The 24,899-nt window shown below is 60.3% G+C and overlaps 1 protein-coding gene across 1 annotated transcript; it reads right to left on the bottom strand.

Moving 5' to 3' along the window:
- Window positions 1-328: 328 nt before the first annotated feature.
- On the bottom strand, window positions 329-13,266 carry B4GALNT4 (beta-1,4-N-acetyl-galactosaminyltransferase 4). Its single transcript, XM_058526041.1, is given in 21 exon segments — window positions 329-779; window positions 1,519-1,645; window positions 2,047-2,200; window positions 2,289-2,361; window positions 2,485-2,638; window positions 2,779-2,968; window positions 2,970-3,063; window positions 4,900-5,842; window positions 5,908-6,008; window positions 6,090-6,190; window positions 6,290-6,399; window positions 6,471-6,605; window positions 6,743-6,809; window positions 8,056-8,134; window positions 8,326-8,393; window positions 8,586-8,686; window positions 8,769-8,859; window positions 8,942-9,037; window positions 9,109-9,204; window positions 9,696-9,799; window positions 12,888-13,266. Coding segments are annotated over 21 exon segments (3,159 nt in total). The 5' UTR covers window positions 13,039-13,266; the 3' UTR covers window positions 329-655.
- Between the last annotated feature and the right edge of the window lie 11,633 nt (window positions 13,267-24,899).

Here is a 24,899-nt window from a genome sequence, read left to right as displayed (position 1 = left end):
ATGGTCGAATATCCACTCCTCGCAAGTGGGAAGGCTTCGCAAGTGGGAAGGCCCCACGCGGTGTCTGTTGTTCTTGGCCCTGAGTCCACAGGCTCAGGGTGGCGAGGACGAGGTCTGAAGCCCCTTCCCCTCCAGGGCCCAACACAGAAGCTCACAGGGAAACGGCAGAGGAGGCGAGGAGGGTGGGGTCAGTGGGCGGCCGCAGCTGCAAGTTGGGCAGGGGCGTTGGGAGCAGGGACGGTGCCCAGGCCACCCATGGGTGCGGGTGCTCGGGCCACCGCCGAGGCTCGTCTCTGCCCTCCCGAGAGAACCAGGCGCAGAGGACAAGTCAGAACTAAAAAAAATATTTCATTTCATTCTGAATAAAAAACGGAACAGACAGAACTCTCGGAAATCCTGAAAACAACGTCATCGCTACAGCAAAATTTCACAGAAATCATCGCACGGAGTGTGGGGACCACGCCCGACCCCGACCCGCCATGAAGGCGCCTCTCTGGGGAGGGCACGGGGGGGCCTCGGTGGCCAGAGATGGGCAGGCACAGGTGGTGGCTGTGCCCTGTGATGAGCCCCGCTGTCCCCAGGGCCCCGGCTCAGGCCCCGGCCTCCAGCGGCCACCGCAGGACTGCGGTCAGGGCTGGGAGGGGTGGCCTCGTTTTCAGGCTCCCTCCCTGCGGGAGCCCTTCCGGCTGCGTGCGCCCCACATGCCCCGCTTGGAGTGGTAGTGGTGGTAGAAGTGCCGTAGTCGGAGCCGCTCCACCTCCAGCCCTGCCTGCAGGACCCTGGGGGGGTGGGGGGGGGGGTGGGTCAGGACCCTGGGAGGGGTGTCCTGCATGACTCTGGGGGGGGCGGCGGGTCAGGGCCCTGGGAGGGGTGTCCTGCAGGACCCTGGGGGGTGCAGGTCAGGACCCTGGGAGGGGTGTCCTGCAGGGCCCTGGGGGAGAGGGGGTGCGGGTCAGGACCCTGGGAGGGGTGTCCTGCAGGGCCCTGGGGGGGTGCATGTCAGGACCCTGGGAGGGGTGTCCTGCAGGACCCTGGGGGGGTGCTGGTCAGGACCCTGGGAGGGGTGTCCTGCAGGACCCTGGGGGGGGTGCGGGTCAGGACCCTGGGAGGGGTGTCCTGCAGAGCCCTGGGGGAGAGGGGGTGTGGGTCAGGACCCTCGGGGGGGTGCGGGTCAGGACCCTGGGAGGGGTGTCCTGCAGAGCCCTGGGGGAGAGGGGGTGTGGGTCAGGACCCTGGGGGGGGGGTGGGTCAGGACCCTGGGGGAGGGGGGTGTCAGGCCCCTGGGGGAGAGGGGGCATCAGGCCCCTGGGGGAGAAGGGGGGTCAGGGCCCTGGGGGAGGAAAGGGGTTTTGGGAAGCAGGGTGGAATCCCAGGGTCTCTCTAGGTTTACAGATCCTGGCAGGCGGAAGAGGAGGACAGAGTCCCCTCAGCATGTGAGGACCCCTGGGGTCCCCCTCCCCTGAGAGGAGGAGGATACGGTAGTCTCCTCCGTCCCGGAAAGGGAGGGGAGGCGGTCACCTGTCCAGGAGCTCCCAGTCCTCGCCTCCCCACTGGTCCCGGAACTCCTCAGTGTTCATGCCTCCGACGCGGTCAAAGTCCGACTTGTAAATCCCAAAGAGGCCGAAGCCGTTCACCTCCCAGTACCCTGGGGCGGGGCGGGAGCGGGGCGTCTTCAGACACCAGGGTCTGTGGGGTTCCCCCGCCCGCCGAGGAGCTTCCCGGCCTTGGGAGGGGCTGGTGCCTGTCCATCATGAAGGGGTTCTCAGAGTCGCCTTTCCCTGTTGGTCATAACCCAGGAGGCCTGCGCACGACTGGGGTGCTGGAGGAGGTTCCTAGGGACCGGGCATGACCGTAGGGGTGGGGGTGGGGGCGCCTGGGAACTATGGGCAGACCTAAACATTACGGGGGGACCCTGGGTATTATAGGGGACATGAGGCTCCAGGCCAAACCTGGGGGTTTGGAGAGGCCCCGGGGGAGCCTCGATTTTACCCTGGCATTGGTGGGACCCCTGGCGTTACTGGCCGGCGGGGGCATCCAGGGCATTACCGTGCGGGTCCCCCGGCGAGCTCCCGCAGCCCAGGCGCATGACCACAGGTGCAAAGGCCAGCTTGCCCTCCACACAGTGCTTGCGGATGCCATCCAGGATGTTGGGGGGGAAGTGGATGTGCAGGTCGCAGAGGAAAACGATGCTGCTGGCATCCTGGAGGTCGCAGGAGGTCTGAGCCCGCCCTCTGCTTCTCCCAGGCTCCCATCTCCCTCTCCCCGCCCGCCCCACCCGGCCCGCGTACCTCCACCGCGTCCACTCCAGCCTGCAGCCCCGCGGAGCGCTCAAAGTTTCCGGTTCGCCTCAGGTACTGGTACCTGGCGGGTAAGGAAGAGAAGTCACAGGCACCGATCCTGGTGGCAGAGGCAGGAAAACCCACCTCCCAGAAGAGGAAAGATGCGCTCGGTCCTCCCTGGCGGGGGGCTGGAAGGCGCAGTTACCGGGGGAGCCGCGCCGCGCGCAGGGCCCGCTCCACATCCATGTCCTCGCTCTCAAAGTCCACCAGGATGACGCTGAAGTGCGAGTCCCCGGTGCGGGCGTGCAGCGCGGCCATGTCCGCCAGGAACTGTGCCACCCAGCGCGCCTGGTTCTTCACTGGAGGAGGATGGGGCTACTGAGCCCACCAACCTGACCTGGCGGTACCCCGTCCAGGGCCATGGGGCTACCTCTCCTTGCCACGTGGCCTCCTGGGGCCCCCACCCCATACCAGGTGCCCAGCCCGCAGCCCCGCACACCTGGCACGATGAAGTGTACCATCACATCCTGGCGCCAGGCCAGGCGCAGCGGCCGGCAGAGCTCCGGGCGGCCGTCGGGGCGCGCGGAGGCGGCGGGAGCAGGCTCCGGGCTTTCTGCGTCCGCGTCCCCAGTGCGCGCCCCCGGCAGCCGCAGGAAGACGTACTCCGACAGCCGCCTGCGGCCGCCCCCCGCGCTCCTGCAGCTCCAGCTCCAGGAGGAAGCGACTCCCGCGCGCAGAGTCGCGGCGCTTCTCCACGTTCACGATGCGCAGGAGCGCGAAGCGCCTGGGAGGCGGGGCCGGGTCAGCCCCTTAGTGCTTCCAGCCTGCATCCCCGCCCCAACCCCATTCTCCCTGCAGGTCGCCCCCAGCCCCAGAAACGAGGGAACACTCAACAGACCTGGGGGCTTAGGGGGTGGAGGAGGGCTGCTGTGCATCGCTCCCCTCCCAGAAGACGGGAACACTTCCCACATTTCTTCCCTGCAGGGCGGTCCACAGTGGGAGGAGTCCCCAAGCCCAGGCCATCTACTCCTCTGGAGCCTTCTGGCCACCACTGAGGTCCACAGTGACCTTTATGTCGTGCACAGTGACCTTTATGTCGTGCACAGTAACCTTCAGGGGCACCCACTGCCCACAGGGAGGTTCGAACATCCTAAAGTGGCTTCTAGGACCGTAAGCAGTCTCTAACTTGTGGCCTTCAGTATCTCCCCACACTTGGTGAGCAGACTTCCTTTTCCAAGGGGGTCTTTGTCCCCAGTGTCCCCGTCTGGATGCTTGCCCCAATGCTCCTCAGCGCCTCCTCTCCAAGGCCCTGGGCAGCTCCTCTGAGAAGCCTGCTTTTTGCCTCCCATGGCACCAGCCCAGGGGCTATCCTGACCCCTGAGGGAAGAAGCTGGGGGCAACTCCATGATCCCCTCTCTGGCCTCTTCCCCAGGCTGGGTCCTGCTGAGTACCTCACTTCCCCTCCACTCTACACACCAGAGGCTTCTCCTCATCCTAGAACAATAGGACCCTGCCCCTGACTAAGGTCACTTCTTCCTTCTGCCGCGTGCCCTCCCTTTGCAACCAACGCCTCTCACCCTGGGAGACCACCTGTGTGACCTCCGAGGGGTCCAGACTCTCCCTTCAACCCCTGCCAGCCCCACCATCCTCTCCTCAAGTGTCAGAGACTTTCTGCCCCAAATGCTCTGGGTCTGTCTACACTCTCCCACTGCTGCGGGAGGGTGGGGCCACAGCCATGACCACTCCACTGGACAGACCCCTCATGCCCACAGGACGATGAGCTGGTCTCAGGAAGCGTAGAGCCAAGGGCGGGCTGGCCTCTCAGCCACCTAGAATCAATCCCCCCACAGAGGGTCCAGGCCATCCCATCACCCCTCTGGACCACACCTGTCAGTCATGGCCCCTGGGTTTCCTCTCCTGCCCACACCTCTCCAAGGCAGCCACACACCTGTCTACAAGCCAAACAGGTCAATCCCTGGTCCTGCTCAAAACTTTGTATCACAGGCAAGAAAAAGGAGTCCTGAGTGTGGCTTTCAAGGCCCACAACGGTCCCTCTCCGTCCTCTGCCCGCCAGCCCCCTGGCCTCCTGCCCCATGCCTTTGCCACTCATTCTGTCTACGCAGGCTCTGCCCCTCCTTCAAGCCTCAGCACAACTCTGAGGGCTCCCCAGTGCCTCCCCTCAGCCCAAATTGGGGCCCCCACTCTCCATTCCCTACCAGCATTAGGTGGAGACAGGTCTGGATTTCTAGTGCCTGGGGGAGACCAGGGTGGGCAATGGGGCAGGAACCCTGCACCCTCCCCTGGAGTCAGGCTGAGACCCCTCTTGGAAGACCCAACAGCACTGTGCCAGGAGAAGAGGAGGGGTCCGGGTCTACGGTGAGAAGGTGGGGTTTGGAGATGCAGGACAGGGGAGCCAGCCCTGGGGAGGGCACGGAGGCTCCTAACACTGACAGGGGCCCTGGGCAGTAAGGAGCCCCAGAAGGGAGAAGACTGGAGGAGGAGACACTTCCTTGGGGTGCGTGTACCACCCCCACGTCGGCACCCTGTTAAGCCCAGCGAAGGTCTGAGGGTCCCATGGAGGCCGCGGTGCCCCCTTCCCGCGGGCGCCCCTCCCCCATACCCGCCGTGGCGCGTGTTGAGCCGCTCCATGTACTGAGCCACCACGTCCACGGCCTCGGCCTCGGGCAGCTGCAGGTTCCCAGACACGTTGCAGCGCAGGTCGTTCCAGTCCGAGCGCAGCAGCTCGAAGTCCACGGCGCCCACGCTGAACGTGCGCTGCCAGTCGATGGCGTCCTCGCGCCAGCGGCTGGGCGCCGGGCCGGCCGCCTCCTCGCTGTCCTCTGACGCCGCCTCCTCGCCCGGGGCCCCGTCATCGTCCCCTTCCTCCTCCTCCTCCCCAGGCAGCTGCGGCCTGGATACCTGGGACAAGCTCAGGAAGGAGGTCACAGGCCGCGCTTCCGACGAGGAGTTCGAGTCTGCCGTGGGTGCCGCGAGTCCCGGCACCCGTGCCTGGCCCTCGCGGCTCCCCTGGGCTGCCTGCACCCGGGCCGGGGGCCTCAGCTCTGTAGCCTGGGGGCCACCGGTCCTGCGGCCTCGAGACCTAGGCGGGTGTGGGGGCGCCCGCAGCTGCACCCTGGGCAGAGGTCTGGCACGCAGGAAGATGCCGCGGAAGGGCGGCCAGGGCGGGCCGCGTGGGCCGAGCGGCACCAGGCCCGGGGGCGCCCGCAGTCCCGGCCGCACCCGCGTCACATACACCTTCGGGGGCGGCTGCTGGGCAGGGGTGCGGGGGTGTGGGGCGCGGCCCAAGAGGAGGGGCAGGGGGCGGACGACCCAGCTCAGCGCCCGGGAGTGCCTGGGGGCCGGCTCGTCCTGGGCACTGGGAGGCGCTGGCGGGGCGGGGGTGGCTCCGGGCCGGGCAGGGGTCCCCGGGGACGGGGTGGGGGTCTCCAGGGCTTGGGCGGGGGTCCCCGGGACGGGGACTCGGCGGCCGCTCTGCTGCGGGGGCGCCTCGGTGGGCTCCAGACCATCGAGCGGCTCCCCGTCGTCCTCGTCGTCCAGGAAGTCTGCGGGGAGCGCAGGTTAGCTGCCCGGCACAGGCACACACGGGCTGGGGGCTGCGGGCACTCACCGTCGGGGTTGAGGAAGAGGAAGGCTCGGCGCTGCACCTCCTCCGCTTCGTCTTCGTCCCCCTCCTCGTGGTCCACCTTCATGTATTTGTAGAACCCAAACCTGCGGCGGGGTTGGCATCAGAGACCCCGAGCCCCTCCGCGAGGCCCTGCCCCCTTTCCTCCTCCCGTCCCGCTCCCCCACCTTTCTAGGTACAGCGGCGACTCGCGGTAGAAACACTTGTTGTCCGTCTCCATGTGAGTGAGGCGCGTGTGGTCATTGGGGTAAACGAAGGACAGGTACACCTAGGGGCGCGCAGGGGGCTTAGCGCGGGCTCAGGAGGCGCGGGAGAACCTTGGAGGGGAGGCCTGGGCTCAGGGAAGGTCTGGGCGAGGCACGCTTACAAACTGCAGTCCCTGGTATCTGGCGATGGGAAAGTCCTTGACCACGTAGGTAGGCGCGTAGGCGCAGGGCTGCAGTACGTTCTCCAGACTTGAAGGCTCAACCCGAGGAGCTGCGGAAGCGGTGGTCACAGAGTGGCCCACCAGGGACCGCCCCCCCCTGCCCCCTCGGGCCCACTCTCACTGAGGAAGAAGGTGTCTCGGGGGTCGGGCCGCAGCATGTCGGCTTTGGGCTCCTCCTGTGGCGGGTGCCCCCCCACGTGGCTGGCTGGAGACTGGGGGACGTGGGCCACGTGGTCCATCTTCAGGGCCGACTCGTCTGGGTACAGAGGGATGTGTGGGGTCCCCAGGAGTGCCCAGAGACCACCGCACCCTTCCCCACCCCCATCCAGAGACTCCCAAAGAGACCACCCATCAGGAGCCTGCCCCACTCCCCAGAGAGGCTGGGCTCCGAACCTGTGTACAGGGAGATGTGAGCGGAGCCTATGACCTCGAACTTCAGGCCCGGCAAGAAGGCTCTCCACTGGGGGTGGAGACGGTCGTCAGGACCAATGGGGCGGGGGGCGGGGGGGGGGGGTGTCAGACAGGCTGACCCAGGGAGGAGGGGGTCTTCCCTGACGAGGGGGTGGGGGACTAGTGGCAGCAACCCCTTCCAGGATGCAGGCAGCTGGGAGGGTGGATGGGAGAGGGGTCCTGAGCAAGGGCAGCGGGGAAGCTGGGGGAGGCCCAGCAGGCTGGGAGCTCTGGTGGCAGGTCAGGACACCCATGCCACCGTCAGGCCTTTCCTGACTTCCTGAGCACGTCCTCGCCTGCTGGTTATGGCTTCTGGTTATGCTCCTGGGGTCTGCAGCCATTGCTCTCTTAAAGGTCACAGCTGGCCTTCCAGGGCCCAGACCCAGCATCCCCACCTCGCCCCTGCCCATCTCCCCCACTCCTGGGGCCGCTCCCTCTCAGTCTCCTTGCAGACTCTGTCCCTCCCCCACCTCTCTCGAGTTGGGGCTCTCAGCTACCAGGCCCTCTTCCCTTCCCAGCTCATCCTGGGCCCTCTCAGCCACCTCCTCGGCGTCCGCAAGATCACCCCAAACCTGCGTCTCTAGCTGGACCTCCGCCAGGCTCAGCTGGGGTGATGCCCCCCTGCCACATGCGACACACACAGCACCCTAGGGAGCTGGGACTGAGAATGCTCTCCCCTGCTTCCACCCCCCGCCCCACCCCAGCAGGCTCAGGCCCTCTCTCTGGATGCCAAACCACTCCCCACACCTGCTCTTCTCATCCCCCTCCCTGGTTCAGGACCATGCCTGGTAAAAACCCTCCCCCAGGGTTCTCTCCACAGACAGTTTTCCTGAAGCCCAAATCCAATAGCCCATTCTCAGGAGGAAGCCTGAGCTGTCAGGTGGCACTGCAGGCCCCGCCCCATCTGCCCACCGGACCCTCGGAGTTCCCGAAGAATGTGGGTGGTTCCATTCCTCTGCTGTTCTCGAGATCTGGAATTCAGCTGATGCATCCCTGGCCCAAATTCTCTCCTACCGGCTCTCCCTGTGAATGTCTCTCATCTCTTGAGACTCTACTCAAGGGCTGCCTCCTCCATGAAGCCTCCCTGAGCCCCCAGCAGGCAGAGGGGACCTCGGCCTATCCCTGTCTGCATTGTCACCTGGACTGGAATCTCCTTGGGGCAGGGTCCACTGTCACACTGGAGAAGTGGCCGGAGGGGGAGGGCAGAGCAGGGGAAGAGGGTCTCCAGAAGCCCCGGGAGAGCCAGACACACTCACGCCCACTTCCACGTGGTCGGAGCCTCGGTCGTCCTGCTTGTGCAGCAGCTCAAAGTAGTACCTCCGGGAGGCCATGAGCCTGGAGACATGAGGAGTCGGGGACATGCCGCCACCAGGCCCCAACAGAGGGAGAGCCCAGAGGAGGTGGGGGCTCAGGGGGACGGTGGTTTGGCTGGGACAGCACAGGTGCAGTGGTTCCTGCGTGCAGTGTGTGCTAGCGTGCAACCCTCACACACACACTCGTGCACACACACTCCCGCGGTCACTCACCGCCTGGGCTTGGACACCTGGGAGCTGAACTTGGTGAATTCTCCAGGTGCTGTCCACTCTGAGCCAGTCTGGGGGGCGACACAGACAGGGGTGGCTCACCCTCTCCGTGGGGGCACCAGCCCCACCCAGTCCCCAATCCTAAGAAGCTGGAAGGAACGGGTGACTGAGGCCACAGGAGGCTCAGTGAAGACAGACGGGGTGTGGATGGTGGGGCTGGAGTGGGAGGGCAGAGCGGGGTCAGGGCCACGGGGTAGGGGTACCTTGCCCACAAAGGCCACCAGCTGGGCGCCTGCCGGGCTCTCGTTTGGGCTCAGCCAGAACTCAGAGTTGTCATCCGAAGCCACAGAGAACTGGATGTCTCCTAGGCGCAGGACAGGGGCTCAGGGGGCGTGGGGGTGGGGCCCCTCACGACTCCCCTCCCCTGCACATCCCCACCCCCGCACCATCTCTTGCCGGGTGGATGAAGCCGAAAATCCGGAGTCCGTAGTTCTTCCACTTGGGGGACACGGCCAACTTCTTCACGGTGGTACGAGTCTGGGGAGCAGTGACCTCTGACGTCAACCCCACCACACTCCCCTGCCCCTGAGGGCCAGCCCTGCCCCGCCCAGGCACTCACGTGAGGGAAGAGCGGGAAGTGCAGGTTCCTCCGCAGGTGGCCCACGGCGCCCCCACACCAGTCCTCAAACACGTGCAGGTTCACCTGCCCCTGGTACTGGGGCGGGAGGGGGCCTTACCTTCCGCACTGCCCGCCGGCCCGCCCCCATTGTCCACCCCAGGGCTCACCTCCTCCCGCCACGGTGGCGCCTGGTGCGTGAGGTTCAGGGGGGGCGGCCTTCCAGCGCCCCCAGGAAACAGCATGTTGGGGTCCCAACCTTCGGGCTATAGGACAGGGGGGACACCAGAATCAAAGCTGAGCCACGTGGGCAGGGAGGGGTCACACAACCACACACATGTGCGCACACACACACACACCCAACCTCAGACACCAGCCGTGACGTGCCAGCCACACCAGCCACACCGCCACCGTGACACAGCTTCACCAAGACCCCATTTGCCCAGCTAGACACGAAACCCCGAATCCATCACACCCCAGTCACACAAATCAGACGGCTCTCGTCACATCCACCCACACAGACACTTGACCCCCCCACGCCGACACGCCGGCATACACGAGCACCCCTTCCGCCTGGACTCAGGGCTCCAGGCTGGGACGTCTGTCTGTGTCAGGCCGTGCTCGGCGCTGGAGTGCAGGAACGAGCTGGGCCCGCGTCCTCCATCCGCACAGCCCACGGGCCCCTGAGGCCACTGGCACCCGAAGTCACGGGGTCTCGTGTAAGCACACATGAGCTCTTTCCCACGGCCCGGCTCACCGCCTGCTCTTCCTCACGACTCTCGCTGGAGTCCTCGGCCCTCTGCGTGGACAGCGCGGCCTGGACGCCCCGGTCGTCTGTCACGCCGCTCAGCTTCTCACCATCTGTGGGTGGCACGTGGGGCTGGCTGGGGCCCGGGCTCTCCCCAAGGCCACAGCCCCTGCTGCTGGGGTCAGGTGGGCAAGGACCCTCATCTCATGGTTGCAGCAGGCAGGGAAGCCAGTGTGTCTCCCTTGGAAGCCTCTCCTCCCCTTCTGCTCCCTCACGCCCCGGATGCCCCACCCTACAGCCAGGCAAGGACTCTGCACTGGGCCCTTCTCCCGCCTCCACCTCTGGGGGGCAGCCCCGCCCGAGCCCTCCGCCTGGCTTTTCCCAGCCCCCAGCTGGTGTGAGGGAGCAGATTTATGCGTGTGCACATGCTAGTGTATATGCGTGCACATGCGCAGCCATCCGCCCGTCCTCGCCAGTGGTCCACCTCCAGGAAGGCCCCCAGGACTGCGCTGTGTCCTCAGCACTTTTCCCGTGTGCTGCAGTGTTTTGTGTGTCTTGCTCACCAGAACTGAGAGCTAAGGGTTAGTGCCGGAGCTTGTGGGCAGGAAAGTCAACACTGTTGTCTCAAGGCTGAGCCAGCCCCAGCCCACGGCACAGGTGCCACCCATTGCCCTCAAGGCTGGGGCCCAGGACCAACAGAGCCCCGGCACCAGCCTGGGCAGAGGAAGGACAGGCACACTGGTCTGGCAGCCGGAGGACCTGGGGCCATGGCGGCCTGGGATGGAGACTGTCCCCTGGGGGCACCCTTCCCAGGTCTGCCTGTGGACATCGCCAGAGCTTGGAGGCCCCAACCCCCCCCCCCCAGCCTGGGGCAGACCACCTCCACACCCTCCACTCCCCAGACCTCTTCCCTGAGCGGTGGACCTGAACACCCCACCCCATCCCCTGGGGACCCCACACCCTGGGATCTGAGCCTCTGAAGGGGAGGCTCCACTGTACCCCACCTCTGTCCCTCCTGGTGCTCCCACACAGGGATGCCCAACCCAGGAGCCCCCTCTGCTCCAGGACCAAGCCTGGGCTTCTATATCCATGCCCATCCCCCAATGCAGACCCCAGGAGCTACATTCCTGTATGGACACAATTGCCCAATTCTCTTCTCTGGGGGAGGAGGCTGCCCATGGTCTCCTGCCTCTGAGACCCCTGCAGGGACTGCCCACTTGCTCCTCATTCCCGGTTCTTCCCCCAGTCACTGTCCAGTGTCCAGCTAGGAGGTGAGTCCCTAAAAGGCTCCTGGCCAAATCCCCACAGCCTGGTCCCGATGCTCACTGCCCTCCAAGCTAAGTCCGTGGGTGTGGGGAGCCTTCTGCAGGGGGTCCAGCTCAGGCTGCTGCCACCATCCTGCAGGGGCCGAGCCCCGTACAGTGAGGTCCGGACACGCCTCCTGCCTCTCGGCTCATCCTCCCTCAGGGATGTCTGCCTGCATGGGCTGCTGGACAGCAGGAAGGTAGCCCTTCTGCTCTATTCCAACGCCATCTCCCCGGTGGGAGAGAAGATAGTCAGGAGGGCCTCAGGCGTGTCCAGCTGCGCAGCTTCTCACGAGCCCTGCCCTGGTGGGCGCCCAGGTGGCCAGACAGGCCGTGGGGCTGCGGCGGCTCCTGGAAGGTGCCACACGAGGTTTGATCTTCCAGGACCCTGAACAGCTCCTGCCCACCCAGGAGCAGCCAAGGCAGGCTGCCCAGTCCCCAGCTTCCCCGCTGGTCCAGCTGAGCACTGAGGGGCCCCAGAAGTGGGGTTCCATGCCTCCACTCCCTCCCAGTTGCTGAGCTAGACTCCCTGGCTGCTCAGAAAGTCAAGTTAGGGAGGACGGTGGTTTCTTGAAAAACCACGGAGGCGGCTGAGGAGGGGCTGGTTTTGTTCTCTGTCACCAGGTCACACTCAGGACTTCTGCCTTGTTTGCTGATAGCCGGGGGAGGGGGGCTCTTTTAGGGAACGAGCAGTGCTGGGGGCCTCTGGAGGGTGTGCTGGCTGTGAGGTGCATGGACCCTGGGGGGGTTGGGACAGCCCCAGACCCTTGGCCTGGGGGTCTGTGGAGCCAAGTGTCCAGGTACAGGGAGGGGAGGCAGGAGTGGGACTGAAAGGGGAGGTTCGGACCCCTGGGTGGAGCAGCCCAGGGTGCTGTGAGTCATAGTTCTGAATCTCTGGGAAGCAAGGCTCCCACGTCCCTCATCCTAGGGACACCTGCTTCCTGGAGAAGGGTCAGAGGAAGCCTGGCTGGGCTCTTCCCTGCCCTGGGTGGGGCTTCTGCTCTTGCCTTAGCTGGCGGGTGGGGGCTACTCCTGTCCTGAGGTGACCCCTCTCCCACCCCCACTCGGGTTCCAGACACTCTGCTCCTCCTCCTCTTCTCACCCCAGGTCTTCATCAGTGCCTTCCTCCTGCAGGATGCTCTTCCCGCAAACGCTGTGTCAAAAAGGTCACCACCTCTAAGAGGCCCTCCAGGATCCCTTAACTAAAGCGGGAGACTCCTCCCCCGGCTCTTTCCCCCAGCGCTCACCAGAACCTGGTTTGCTTTGTGGGTTCATTGTCTGTCCCCATGGAGTGTGAGCTCCAGGAGCCTGGCGGAGTTCACTCCCCGCAGTTCAGGGCCCCCCAGGCTGGATCCCTCTCCCCGCGAACAGCATCCCCGTGCCTGATCACAGGCTTACCCAGGGCACCCCTCCAGGAAGCGCTCCAACTGCACGGGTCAGCTCCCCCCACCACGCTCCCGCTCCCGGGTCGGGAGACTGGATCTCTGCCCCCGCCCCCTCCCCAGCGGATGGGGAAACTGAGGCTCCGCTAAGCAGGCAAGTGGTGGAGCGGCGACCAGACTCGGCCTCCGGGAAACCCCTGCTTGCAGAGCCTGGGGGCGGAGATCTCTCCAAGAGCCCACCGTTAACCCCGTCACTGCCGGCTCCAGGCCAGATCCCAGAGTCCGCCCAGGTCCAGCGCGCTCCCCAGGAGGGTCGCGCACGTCACTGCTGACGTCACCGGGCGTCCGGGCCGGGCCGAACCCGGCCCCCGCCCCGACAGCGCGGAGCCCGGCAGCCCGGACGCACTCTCCGGGAGAGTCTGGCCCTCGCCGAGACCCGGGGCAGTGGGAGGGCCGGGACCAGCGCGCTCCGGGCCCTCGCCGCCCCGCCCCGCCCCCGGCGCGCCCTCCCGTACCTCGCCCGTAGCCCAGCCGCTGGCGCAGCGCGCGGCCCTGGCGCGCCAGGCTCAGGTGCACGTACGTGAGCCACGCGGCGCAGGTGAGCAGCACCAGCAGGAGCAGCAGCTTGATCTGCTTGCGGATCTTCTTCACCGGGAACCACGGCATCGCGGCCGGCCCCGCCCCGTCCGGGCCGCGCTCACCGGCGCCGCTGCGGCCCCCGGCTCCCGCGCGCCCCGCGCTGCAGCCCCCGGCCCCGCATGGCCCTTTGTCCGCCTCCCGCGGCCAGGGGAGCGGCCGCGACCCCAGGCTGCCTCGGCCGCGGGCCCGGTGGGCGCAGGGCGGCTCCCGGGTGCCCCGCCCGCCGCCCGGCCGCTCAGCTCCACGCTCCCGGGGCCGCGGCGGGACCGAGCAGCATCCACGCTGCGGTGCTACCCACCGTGAACCGGGCCGGCCGCGCGGCGCCAGCCAATCGGGGTCCGGCGAGCCCGCGGGGAGCCAATCCGCGGCCGGGGGGCGGGGCTGGCGTGTTAGGGTGTGCCCGCCGCCGTCTCCACGCGCCGCGCGCGCATCCACCTGGGCGCGTCTGGCCGCGCCACGCGGGGGCGCGGGGACAGGGATGAGGGGACGGGGGTACAGGGACAGAGGGTGCGGGGCATGGGGAGGCGCGGGGACAGGGAGTGCGGGGCATGGGGAGGTTCGGGGACGGGGGGGTGTTCAGGGTACGGGGGGTGCGGGTACTGGGGGCGCGGGGCATGGGAGGTGCGGGGGCGGGGAGTGCGGAGCCGGGGGAGGTTCGGGGACGGGGGGGTGCAGGGTATGAGGGGTGCGGGGACGGGGGTGGCGCGGGGACAGGGGCTGCGAGGCATGGGAGGCGCGGGGGCGGGGAGTGCGGGACATGGGGAGGTGCGGGGTCGGAGAGTGTGGGGTACGGGGAGGTGCGGGGACGGGGGCTGCGGGGACGGGGGTGAAGGGACCGGGGTACGGGGACGGGGGTGCGGGGTATGGGGAGGTGCGAGGACGGGGGGTGTGGGGGCGGGGAGGTGCGGGGACGGGGGTGCGGGATACGGGGAGGTGCGGGGACGGGGGTGTAGGGTACGGGGAGGTGCGGGCATCGGGGGATGCTGGGCATGGGGAGGTGCGGGGATCAGGGGGTGTGGGGTACGGGGAGGTGCAGAGGACAGGGGGCACGAGGACGGGGGTGCGGGGTACGGGGAGGTGCGGAGGACGGGGCGCGGGCACGGGTGCAGGGTACGGGGAGGTGCGGAGGAGAGAGGGCGCGGGGACGGGGTGCGGGGCATAGGAGGTGCGAGGACAGGCGGTGAGGGGACGGGTTGTGGAAACGGGGGCTGCGGGGACGGGGCTGCCGGGTACAGAGAGGTGCGGCAAGGGGAATGCGGGACACGGGAGGTGCGGGGATGGGGGGTGCGGGGTACCGGGAGGTGCAGAGGATAAGGGGTGCGAGGTACTGGGAGGTGCGTAGGACCAGGGACAGGGAATGTGGGAACCAAGGTGTGTAGAGATAGGAGTGGTGAAAGGCACAGGTTTTGGCTTGGGGGACAGTGGGGACATGGGGAAACAGGGTGGGGGACAGAGTGATGGGGGACACTAGAGGCTTGGGGAACATAGGGGGAAGGCTGGAGAATGGGGGCGACCTGGTCTTGGAGTTGAAGCAAGCCCCTTGGAAGCCGTGCAACCAGAAGGAATGGGGGCTGGAAGTGGAGGAAAGAGAAAGGAAGTTTGGAGGAGACACTGTGGGTGGGTGATGATGATGGCTGAGGAGGCTGGCCTGTGTGGGGGCAACAGGCTCCATGGAGAGACTGAGGAGGGTCTTGAAAGCACAAGGCTTCACCCTGAGGGGGACGAGGAGCCACCAAAGGATCTTAGCCTGGAAGGCCAGGGCCTCACCTGGCTGCCAGCTGGACAGGGACAGCAGAGGGGACAGGTGGTTGCCTCCCCTGGGGGCAGAGTGGAGATGGAGGAGGGTGGAGGGTGCGCCACTGAGCTCTTCCTCTTTGACCCGAGCGGTGGGTCCGAGGTGGGGCTCTTGCTGAGTGAGAGGTGGGAGGGGAGTGTGGTTGATGACCTACTTGGTGCCCATTTTTGCTGGGCTCCCTCAGCCCCTCCCCCACCTTTTTTGTCTCCTCATCCCTCCCTCTGCCCAGCTGCCAGCCTCACTCCTCCCTCTACCCCTTCCTCTGTCTGTTCCGGTTTTCTGTTGTTTTGTGACAGACCACTCAACGATCCTGGTGTAAAACAACTGTTAATGCTCATGGATTCTGTGGGTTGGGAATTTAGACGGGGCCCAACAGGACAGCTCTTCTCTGCTCCCTGCTGTTCCTCAGGTGGGAAGACCAGGACAGCGGGCCGTTCCGGTGGCTAGGCTGGTGTCATCAGGAGCCTTCTGCTCCATTGTGTCGGTGCCTTGGCGGGGACGGCTGGGTCAGCAGGGATGGTTGACCAGAGTACCTGGACGTGGCCACTCCAGGGCAGTGACGTCTGGGCCCCAGCAAGCAGGGCAGAGTGCCTGGTGTCACCGCACACCAACTCTGCCACGTGCCAGGTTTAGAGGGGAGACATGGACCCCACCTCGTCCTGCAAAGACTGTCCAAGAAGTCGCCGTCTTGTTTTGATCCGGCCACACCATTTCTCTGTGCTTTTTGGTTTAATCTCGGGGCAGAGAGTCAAGCTGGCCGCATCCCACTGTCGTGTCATTTGTCATCTGTGCTGCCAGTAATGCCTGCGTCTTGTCAAACCTCTCCCCACCCATCACCTCCTGTTCTCATCCCTTCTCTCCTCCAATCCGCTATCTGTATCTGTTATCTGCACGTTCATTAAAACATCAGAGTGTGTTTAAAACATACTAATACTACTATGCTGTACAGTTCATTGTGTTTCTTATATCTTCTTCAAACCTCCTTTATTTACATATGTCCATGTCGCTGTCTATGTGTCGGTGTTCCCCCTCTCGTTCCACCAGTGCTCACTCAGCCAGCTGGTGGTTACTCACCTAGGACCTTTATGAGCCACAGGGTAAGGGGCACAGTCATGCACAAGGCAGAGAAGATCCCTCCTTTCATGGAGCTTGTATTTTTCTAAGCAGAGACAAACGTGAACAATAATCGTTTCAGAGCGGGTAAGTGCTGTCGAGAAAATAAAGTGAGGCAATGGAGCAGAGAGATGGCACGGAGGATTTCTGCAGCGGGAGGGGTCGCTCTTTGGGGAGGTGACATCTGATCTGAGACATAAAATCTTTGGACAGTGGGTACTGGGAGGGACGCGTTTGGGACACTGCTGTCTGCGGGCGTCCAGTGAGCTCCTCCATTCTCCTGGAGACCAGCAGGTGGGGTGAAGGGGGGAGGCAGAGCGAGGAAGAGGACAGGATGGGGCCTACCGGACGCGTCTGCTCCATCTGCGACCATGTCTGACCGCGACACCCTGTCAGAGTAACCGCCACCACCCACTGCTGTTTCCCCAGCCTCACATGGTTCCTCCTTTGCCCAACTCTGACCTGAACCTTATAGGGAAGGGGATGCAGGGAAATGGATTCCCCCTTAGCCGAGCCGATGATAGACCACCCAGCAGAGTCTCCCTCTGGACAACTCAGTGTGCACATGCACTTCTGTTCTAAACCATGTTTAACTTCCAAATAAAAACAAGGGCACAGTCATGCTTCTGTTTAATGCGATGCACCTATCCTGACCCCAAACCAGCCGATCCTCTCCAGAAGAGACTGAGCAAAAGTGTCGTGTCATCTTACCCACCTTTGGGGGGTTCAGGTTCTGAGCGATGTGCTCTGTAGGACTCGACCACGTAACCACTCTCAGCGAGTGTCGGAGAGAAGTGACAAGCACTGAGGTGCGGGTTCACTGTTACCAACGTGTTACGTTAGATGGACGGGAGGAGAGGGAAAAAGAAGATGAAGAATCGTTCCTAGGAGCACAAAGGAGCCTCGTGTGGAGGGAAGGGGGGAAGCAGCACACCGTGGTGGCTGGCACCTACGCCCGCCTTCCTCCACTGCCCACTCCATGTTCCCTTTGTCCTCAACTGGCCGTGGTTCTTTGTCCGGTGGAGTGACCCAAGCCTTCACTCCTGAAGCGTCTGGGCCTGTGCTGGGCGGTCCTGGTTTCCCACTGGCATTTACTCCAGGACTTGGGGGCACTCAGAGACACCCTGGACTGTCTCCTGCCTTCCAGACTTGCTCCTCCTAACCCCGTCTGCAATGAAAACCCAGCTCTCCCCCATAGGTTTGGTCATCCCAGCCAGCACAGTGGCCCTCGTCCCTTTCCTGGTGTGAGGAGCCCCAGTGGCCAGCTGGCAGTCTCAGCCTCCACTCTGGCGTGTCCCCTGTGGAAGCACTCCAGGGCTTGCCCAGGGCTGAGGGGGTTCCTAGGCTGTGCGACTTTCAGTCTTAACCCTGGGAAAGTCCTGGGCACACCAGGTTAGCTGGTCACCCTAAAGCACTCTTGGGATCTAAGACCTCTGGAGCACAGAGCACAGAGTACAGGGAGGGAGGCAAACATTCCACTGGTGGACCATCTGGGAGAGGAGAACGCTGCCCTCTCCACTTCCTGGTACCTGGGCCTGAGCATCCCGGCTCTGGGAGGAACTGCAGATCGCTGACGCAGGGCACCTGCCTCGTCCGGAGGACGTTACCCCAGCTCCACAGTGTTGCCACCCAGCTGGCACTGGGATCAAGTCTTTGGGAGGCCGTTCCGTCCTTCCTCCCACTGTTCTACCAGGCCAGCATCTTCGGGGAGACGGGAACGAGCCAGGACCAGCGAATCCCACACAGAGACCCACCACAGTGCTTCGTTTGCCGTGAAGTGAGTTCCTGGGTCAGAAGTGATGCTGTGTGAACGGTGAGGGCGGGTACGGTGTTGTGTAAGTCCACGGGGGTGGTTCTCGCAGAAATATTGCAGGCAGGGAAGGCATGTCCGTGCCCCAGTAAGTGTCTACTCCAGTGGGAACAAAGCCCTGCCCCATGATGGGCGGAGGGGCTGGTGCTGGTCTCCGAGGTTGGCAGCTGGGCGCCCGGCAGTGACTGCAGCCAGCTCGGCCTGGTGAGTGGAAGTCCAGGTCGTGGGACCAGGCATAACCTCCCTCCCGCTTGGCTCCTGAGCCCGCTGGCCAAGGGCGAGGGGTCCTGGGGCAAGAGACTGATGTGCCCACAGGATGGGTCACTTTGTCCATCTTATTAGTAACATCCTCCTCTGCTGAGGCAGCTCTTGGGTAAGCATTTACGTGGGACACGAGTTCTTTACACTCCGCACATCCAGACAAGTCTGTCTACACACCTTTCCCCAGGCGCCTTGTCACCAGTCTTCCGATCATGTTCCTGCCAGGCTCCTGACTGTTCAGCTGAGGAGCTGGTCACTGCCCGTGGGTCAGGGTAGGTCTGTGCCTCTTGCCTTTGTCCTTCCAGGCCATGGGAACAGCCAGGTGTACCGCTTGTTGCCTGCCCACTCTGAGGGTTTGCTTTCGTCTCTCTCATGCCCCCTCCCACCGGATGGGGCTGTAGGCTGCAGCCGTCCACTTCTGGCTGAGGCCAGCATGTTACGCAGAACCATCTGTCACCAGGCCTAAGTTTGTTCCTTCTGAGTCAACTTCAGAGGGGTCTCCCCATGACGCCCTTGGTGCAGGTTGAGTGGGTGGAGGCAATAGGATGGAGTTGCCTATGGGGCCGTTCGCGACCTCCTCACGTAACTCACTTGGTGGGTCAGACAGCACCCAGGTCAGATTGGCAGCTCAGGCTGTATCATGACGGTGGCCCACGGCCAGGTGTGCAGCCTCTAGAGCCCGGGAGCAAGCCAGAGGGGTTCTCTTCAGAATATGGCGGAGCCCTGTCAGAGGCCAGGGCTGTGCTTCACCGCAGGGCCGGCCAAGGGCTCCATACGCTCAGGCACTACTGGATCCACTGAGTCATTAACCCAGATGGCAGAGCAGCTTGTGTGGCAGCCCGGACCTACTGCAGAACCTCAGGTAAGGGATTGGAGGGGCACGCCCAAATAACAAGGCATACAGGCATGGTGCCTCTTCCTTCCGGAGAAGGGACTAGGTGCAGCCACTCGCTGTCCACCTGGGAAGGGACACCTAGACACGCACTGGACCCCTGAACCCTAGAAACCTCAGAGCTCCAGACTTTGTGGAATTTATTTCCCACTCTCTGGCGTGCGTCCTACTTCCTGCTCATCATCACCAACGTAATGGCCTGTGCGATGTCCTGTGGGAGGGAATGGCCATCGGGTCCCCATGGGCTTGCCGTGACAGGGGCTGGCAACTCTGAGGGAGGACTGTGCAGGTGTCTTGCTGACCTTGCCTGTGGACAAACTCTTCCGACGGGCTTCACCAACCTGTGTGGAGGAGAAACACCCACGGGGGTGAGTGACTTGCTCCAGTGATGAAACCACGTCAGGAACGGCAGCTGCAAAGGCAGGCACCCCCTGATGGAGTTTACAGTAACGGATTATCATTCTCCAAGGTCCACGTGTCTTTGGCACAGGCCAAGTAGGGGAGGTGGATGGGGATGTGCTGGAAATCACCCCTGCGTCCTTTGAGTCCTTGGTGGGGGCGCTAATCTGCAGTCCCTCCAGGGGACTGTTTCCCTGGGTGGAGGCAGTTCTAGTGGCTTCCACTTGGCCCTTCCCGCCATAACAGCCCTTGCTCCACAGTCAGGGAACCGATGTGGGGTCCTGCCAATTGCTGAGCATATCTATTCCAATTATGCATTCTGTACAGGGGAATAACCACAGATGGCTTCAGGGACCCCTCAACCCACTGTAAAGTGGACATGACCAAAACACCGTTGACCACCTGACCTCCATAAGCCTTTACTCTGACTGGTGGTCATAGATATTTTTGGTCTCCAGGAATTAGTGTCGGTTCAGAGCCAATGTCCCTGAAAAGCCTGGGGTTTCTCCTTCCCCATTCACAGATGGCTGATAAGTGGTCCCTTAGGGGCCTCAAGTGCGCTGGCCTTGCCTTCATCCCAGGGGGCTTTGGGTCTGTGGACCAGCTCAAACCTGGAAATTGGTTGGGGGGCCATGGCTTCCTATTATGGGATTCGAGTCAGACTTGTTATTATGGGCTGAATGTTTTCATCCCTCCACTTTCATTTGTTGAAGCCCTAACCCCCAACATGATGGCATTTGGAGACGGGGCCTTGGGAGGCAATTAGGGTTAGATGAGTTTGTGAGGGTGGGGCCCTGGTCTGACGGGATTAGTGCCCTTGTGAGAAGAGACACCGGACAGCTTGCTCTCCCTCTCTGTGCACACACACCAAGGAAAGGCCGTCTGTGCCCACTGAGATGGTGGCCGCCCGCAAGCCCAGGAGAGGGTCCACACCAACACCCCATCCCGCCGTACCCTGACCTCAGACTTCCAGCTCTCCTCTCCAGTGTGAGGAAATGGATGTCTGCTGTGTACGCCCCCGTCTGGGGTGTTTGTTACGGTGGCCAAGCAGACTGAGGCACTTCTGCTTCTGCAAATCAAGTGAGCCTCCAGCAGGCGGCCCAGGGCTTTAGTCCGGGGAGGCCACGATTTCTGTGGTCTGTCCATTCCATTCTGCTTGGCCCCATTACCACACCCTGTCTCAGGTGTTCGGGGCTGCCCTTGGCCTGGCCGTGTGGGGACCCTCAGAACCCCATCCACTATCATCCTGGTCCTCAGAGCTTCTCAAGGATGGGCTCCCCTCACCCAGGCATTCCTCAGAGCTATGGTCAACGGGAGGGTCTTCTAGATCCCCCAGGGACACAGTGAGGGAAGAGGGGAGCAAAGACCGATCTGGCCTGTCCAGCATCATGGAAACACTGAGCAGACAGCACAGAGTTCCCGTTTGCCCCCAATCTCTCAGTTTCCCCTATTACTAACACCTGCGTTAGTGTGGCACATTTGTCACAATTAACGAATGTGACAATGTTGATACATCAGCGTTAACCAGAGTCCATACTTTGTTCAGATTTCCTCAGTTTCCCTAGTGTCCGTTTCCTATCCAGGGTCCCATCTGGGATCCCCCGTAACGTCGGGTCGTCCCGTCTCCTTGGGCCCCTCTGGCTGTGACAGTTCCTGGGACTCTCCTTGTTTTGGATGACCTTGACAGTTTTGAAGAGAGCTGTTCAGGCACGTTGTAGGAAGCCCCTCAGCTGGAATTCGTCTGCTCTTTTTCTCATGATTAGACTGGGGTTATGGGGTTTGCAGAGGACGACCCCAAAGGTAAAGACCCCATTTTCCTCGCATCATATCAAGGTGCATACTATCAACATAATTTGTGACTGTTGACGCCGACCTTTGTCACCTGGCTGAGGTCTTCGTCAGGTCTCTCTGCTGTCAGTCACTCCTCTTCCCCTCCATGCTCTGTGGAAGGAGGTCTCTCTGCACAGCCGCACTCGAGGGGTGGGGAGTGGAGCTCTCCTTCCTTGGGGGGCAGCGTCTGCACAATTCGTTTGGAGTTCTTCTGCATGGGAGGTGGCTCTTCTCCCTCATTTATTACTGTGGCCAGGCTTTTGTTCATATCAGTACGATCACATGGATATTTACTTTAACTTTGGGTTATAATGCAATTCTGCTTTATTTATTCTGTGGCTCACATTGTTCTACCTTTGGTCACTGGGAGCTGTCGGTTGGCTCCTGTGTCCCTTCGACATGCCCCACTCTGTGTGTATTTGTTCTGTTCATTTCTTTGAGCACCTCCTTACTTTCCAGCACTACAAGATGCTCCAGGTTCATCCTGCATATTTCTTGTCCCAACCCTAGAGTTGGCCATTTCCCCAAAGACCCCCGTTCCTTCCTTTTATTAGAGAATAGTCTGAGGAACCAAGATCTGGGCAGGGGTGCTCCTTGCCCCTGGGTTTCGTGGCTTCTGGGCCTCAGCCGGCAGAGCAATGAGGTGTATGTGTGTACCGACTGTGCACGTACACACATATGGTAAATACTTCTGCGTGTAACCATCTGTACCTGCACTAGGCTAAACCTGTGTTCTCACTCACGTCTCCCACTGTCGTCTATTCCTGTGGGCCAGCCTCCCCTTGCTCACCTGTAACCTCCACGCCAGCAGTGGGACCCCTGGCCCCACCGTCTGTCCACTGAACTGTCCAGTCCCAGCTCTCACGTACAGCAGGAACACACTCATGACCTGGACCCGTGGGGACCGCTGTCGTTGGCTGAGCGCAGTGCTTGTGTGCGGTCCCGCCTTCAGTCTCACAGACTCCGCTCATCTCCAGAGTGACCGAGGTCGGCCCCTTCCCAGCCCCTCAGGGAGGTGGCTGCACACGTCTGTTACTCAGATACCTTCTCCTGTCACAGCCGCACCCTTCCCGGATCCCTGACCTCCTACACCACATTTCACGACTTCACACGTTAGGTTTGCTCCGTGTTGTTCAGGTCTATGGATGTGGACAAAGGCTTGGGGTCATGTGTCTACTGTTACAGCATCGTACACAACAGTTTCATCACCCTAAAAAACCCCTGTGCCCCCCCTATTCCCCCCACCCTCCTCCCTCTGTGCCTCTGGCAGGCACCGATCTTTCTCCTCTCTCCTTAGTTTTCCCTTTTCTGGAAGGTCATAGAGTTGGAACCGTACAGTATGTAGCCATTTCAAACTGGCTTCTTTCACTTAGCAACATGCATTTATGGTTCACCTATGTCTTTTCGTGGCCTGATAGCTCATTCCTTTTTATCACTGAATAATATTCCATTGTCTGGATATACCACAGTTTATCCATTCACCAACTGAAGGACTTCTTGGTTGCTTCCAGTTTTTGCAATTATGAATAAAACTGCTATAAACTTTGTGTGCAGGTTTTTGTGTGGACAGAAGTTTTCAACTCAATTGGATAAATACCTTGGAGAACAATTACTGGATCATACAGTAAGACTATATTTAGCTTTGTAAAAAACTGTCAAATGTCTTCCAAAGTGACTGTGCCATTTTGCATTCTTTCCATGAATGAATGAGAATCCTTGCTTCACTTCCTTGCCAGTATTTGGTATTGTCAGATTTTTGGATTTTAGCCATTCTATTGGTATCTTATTGTTATCTTAATTTGCAATTCCCTAACAACGTATGATGTTGAGCACCTTTTCAAATGCTTGTTTGCTGTCTCTATATCTTCTTAGGTGGGGTGTCTGTTCAGATCTTTAGCCTGTTTTTAAATTGGGTTGTTTGTTTTCTTATTGTTGAGTTTTAAGAGTTCCTTGTATATTTTGGATACAATCCTATATCGGATATATGTTTTGGAAATATTTTCTCGGATTCTGTGACTTGTTTTTTCGTTGTCTTAAAGCATATTTAGCAGAGCAGAATTTTTCAATTTTAATAAAGTCCAACTTATCAATTTTTTTCTTTCATGGATTGTGCTGCTGATGTCGTATCTAAAAAATCATGGCCAAATCCAGGCTCATCTAGATTTTCTTTTGTGTTATCTTCTAGAAGTTTTATAGTTTTGCATTATACTATCTATGATCAATCTATATATATAATAAATTTTTAATCAATTTTTGTGAAAGGTATGAGGTCTGTGTCTGCACTGATCTTTTGCTTATGGACATCCAATTGTTCCACCACAGTTTGTGGAAAAGACTGTCTTCCCCTGTTGAACTGCGTTTGCTCCCTTGTCAAAGATGAGTTGACTATATTTGTGTGGGTCTGCATCTGGGCTCCTATTCTGTTCCATTGATCTATTTGTCTAGTCTTCTACCAATACCACACCGTCCTGATCACTGTAGCCTCACAGTGAGTCATATTGTGTCGGCCCTCCGCCTTGGTTATTCTTTTCAGTGTGGTGTTGGTTATTCTGGGTTTTTGCCTTCATATATAAACTTTAGAATCAGTTTGTCAAGAGTATCTACAAAACAACTTGCTGGGGTTTAAATTGGGATTGTATTGAATCTATAGGCCAAGTTGGGAAGAACTGATATCTTAACAATATTGAGTTCCTATCACTGAACACAGAATATCTCTCCATTTATTTAGATCTTTGATTTCTTTCATCACAGTTTTGTAGTTTTCCTCACGTAGATCCTGTATATATTTTGTTAGATTTATACCTATTTCATTTTTTACAGTGCAAATGTAAATAAACGGTATTGTGTTTTAAATGTAAGTGTCAAATATAGGAAAGCCATTCACTTTTGTATATTAACTTTGTATTTTGCAACCTTGTTATAATCACTTATTGGTTCCAGGAGTTTTTGTTGTTAAATCTTTGGGTTTCCTACTAAACAGTCATGTCATCTGTGAACAAAGATAGTTTCATTTTTCCTTCCCAATCTGTACATATGTAATTTACTTTTCTTGTCTTATTTCATTATCCTGGATTTCCAGAAGATGTTGAGAACGAGTGGTAAGGGGGGACGTCCTTGCCTTGTTCCCCTTAAAAGGAAAGCATCTAGTTTCTCACCATTAAGTATGATGTTAGTTGTACGTTTTTTGGTAGATGATCTTTATCAAGTTGAGGAAATTCCCCTCTATTCCGTTTGTTGAGAGTTTTAATCATGAATGGGTGTTGGATTTTGTCAAATGCTTTTTCTGCATCAACTGACAAGACCATGTTGTTTTTCTTCCTTAGCCTGTATATGATGGATTACATTAATCGATTTTTTTAATGTTGAGCCAAACTTTCACACCTGGAATAAATTCCACTTGGTAATGGTACATAATTCCTTGGTGGTGTATAATTCATTGTTGGATTTGATTTGCGGATATGTACTTTGTCAAGGGTTCTTGAATTTATGTTCATGAGAGTTATTGATCTGTAGTTTTCCTATCTTCTTATGTCTTTATCTGGTTTTGGTATTATTAGGCTAATGCTGGCCTCAGGATGAGTTAGGGAGTATGCTTTCTGTTTCTATTCTCTGGAAAAGATTGTAGAGAATTGGTGTCATTTCTTCTTTAAATATTTGGTACAATTCACCAGTGGAACCATCTGGGCCTGGTGCTTTCTTGCTTGGAAGATTATTAGTTATTGATTCAATTTCTTTAATAGATATAGGCCTATTTAGTTTATCTATTTCTCCTTGTGTGAGTTTTGGTA

This window comes from Diceros bicornis, chromosome 31, assembly GCF_020826845.1.
Source record: "Diceros bicornis minor isolate mBicDic1 chromosome 31, mDicBic1.mat.cur, whole genome shotgun sequence".
Lineage (NCBI taxonomy): Eukaryota > Metazoa > Chordata > Mammalia > Perissodactyla > Rhinocerotidae > Diceros > Diceros bicornis.
The sequence above is the reverse complement of the archived record's forward strand: the minus strand, read 5'-3'. Positions and strand labels throughout refer to the sequence as shown.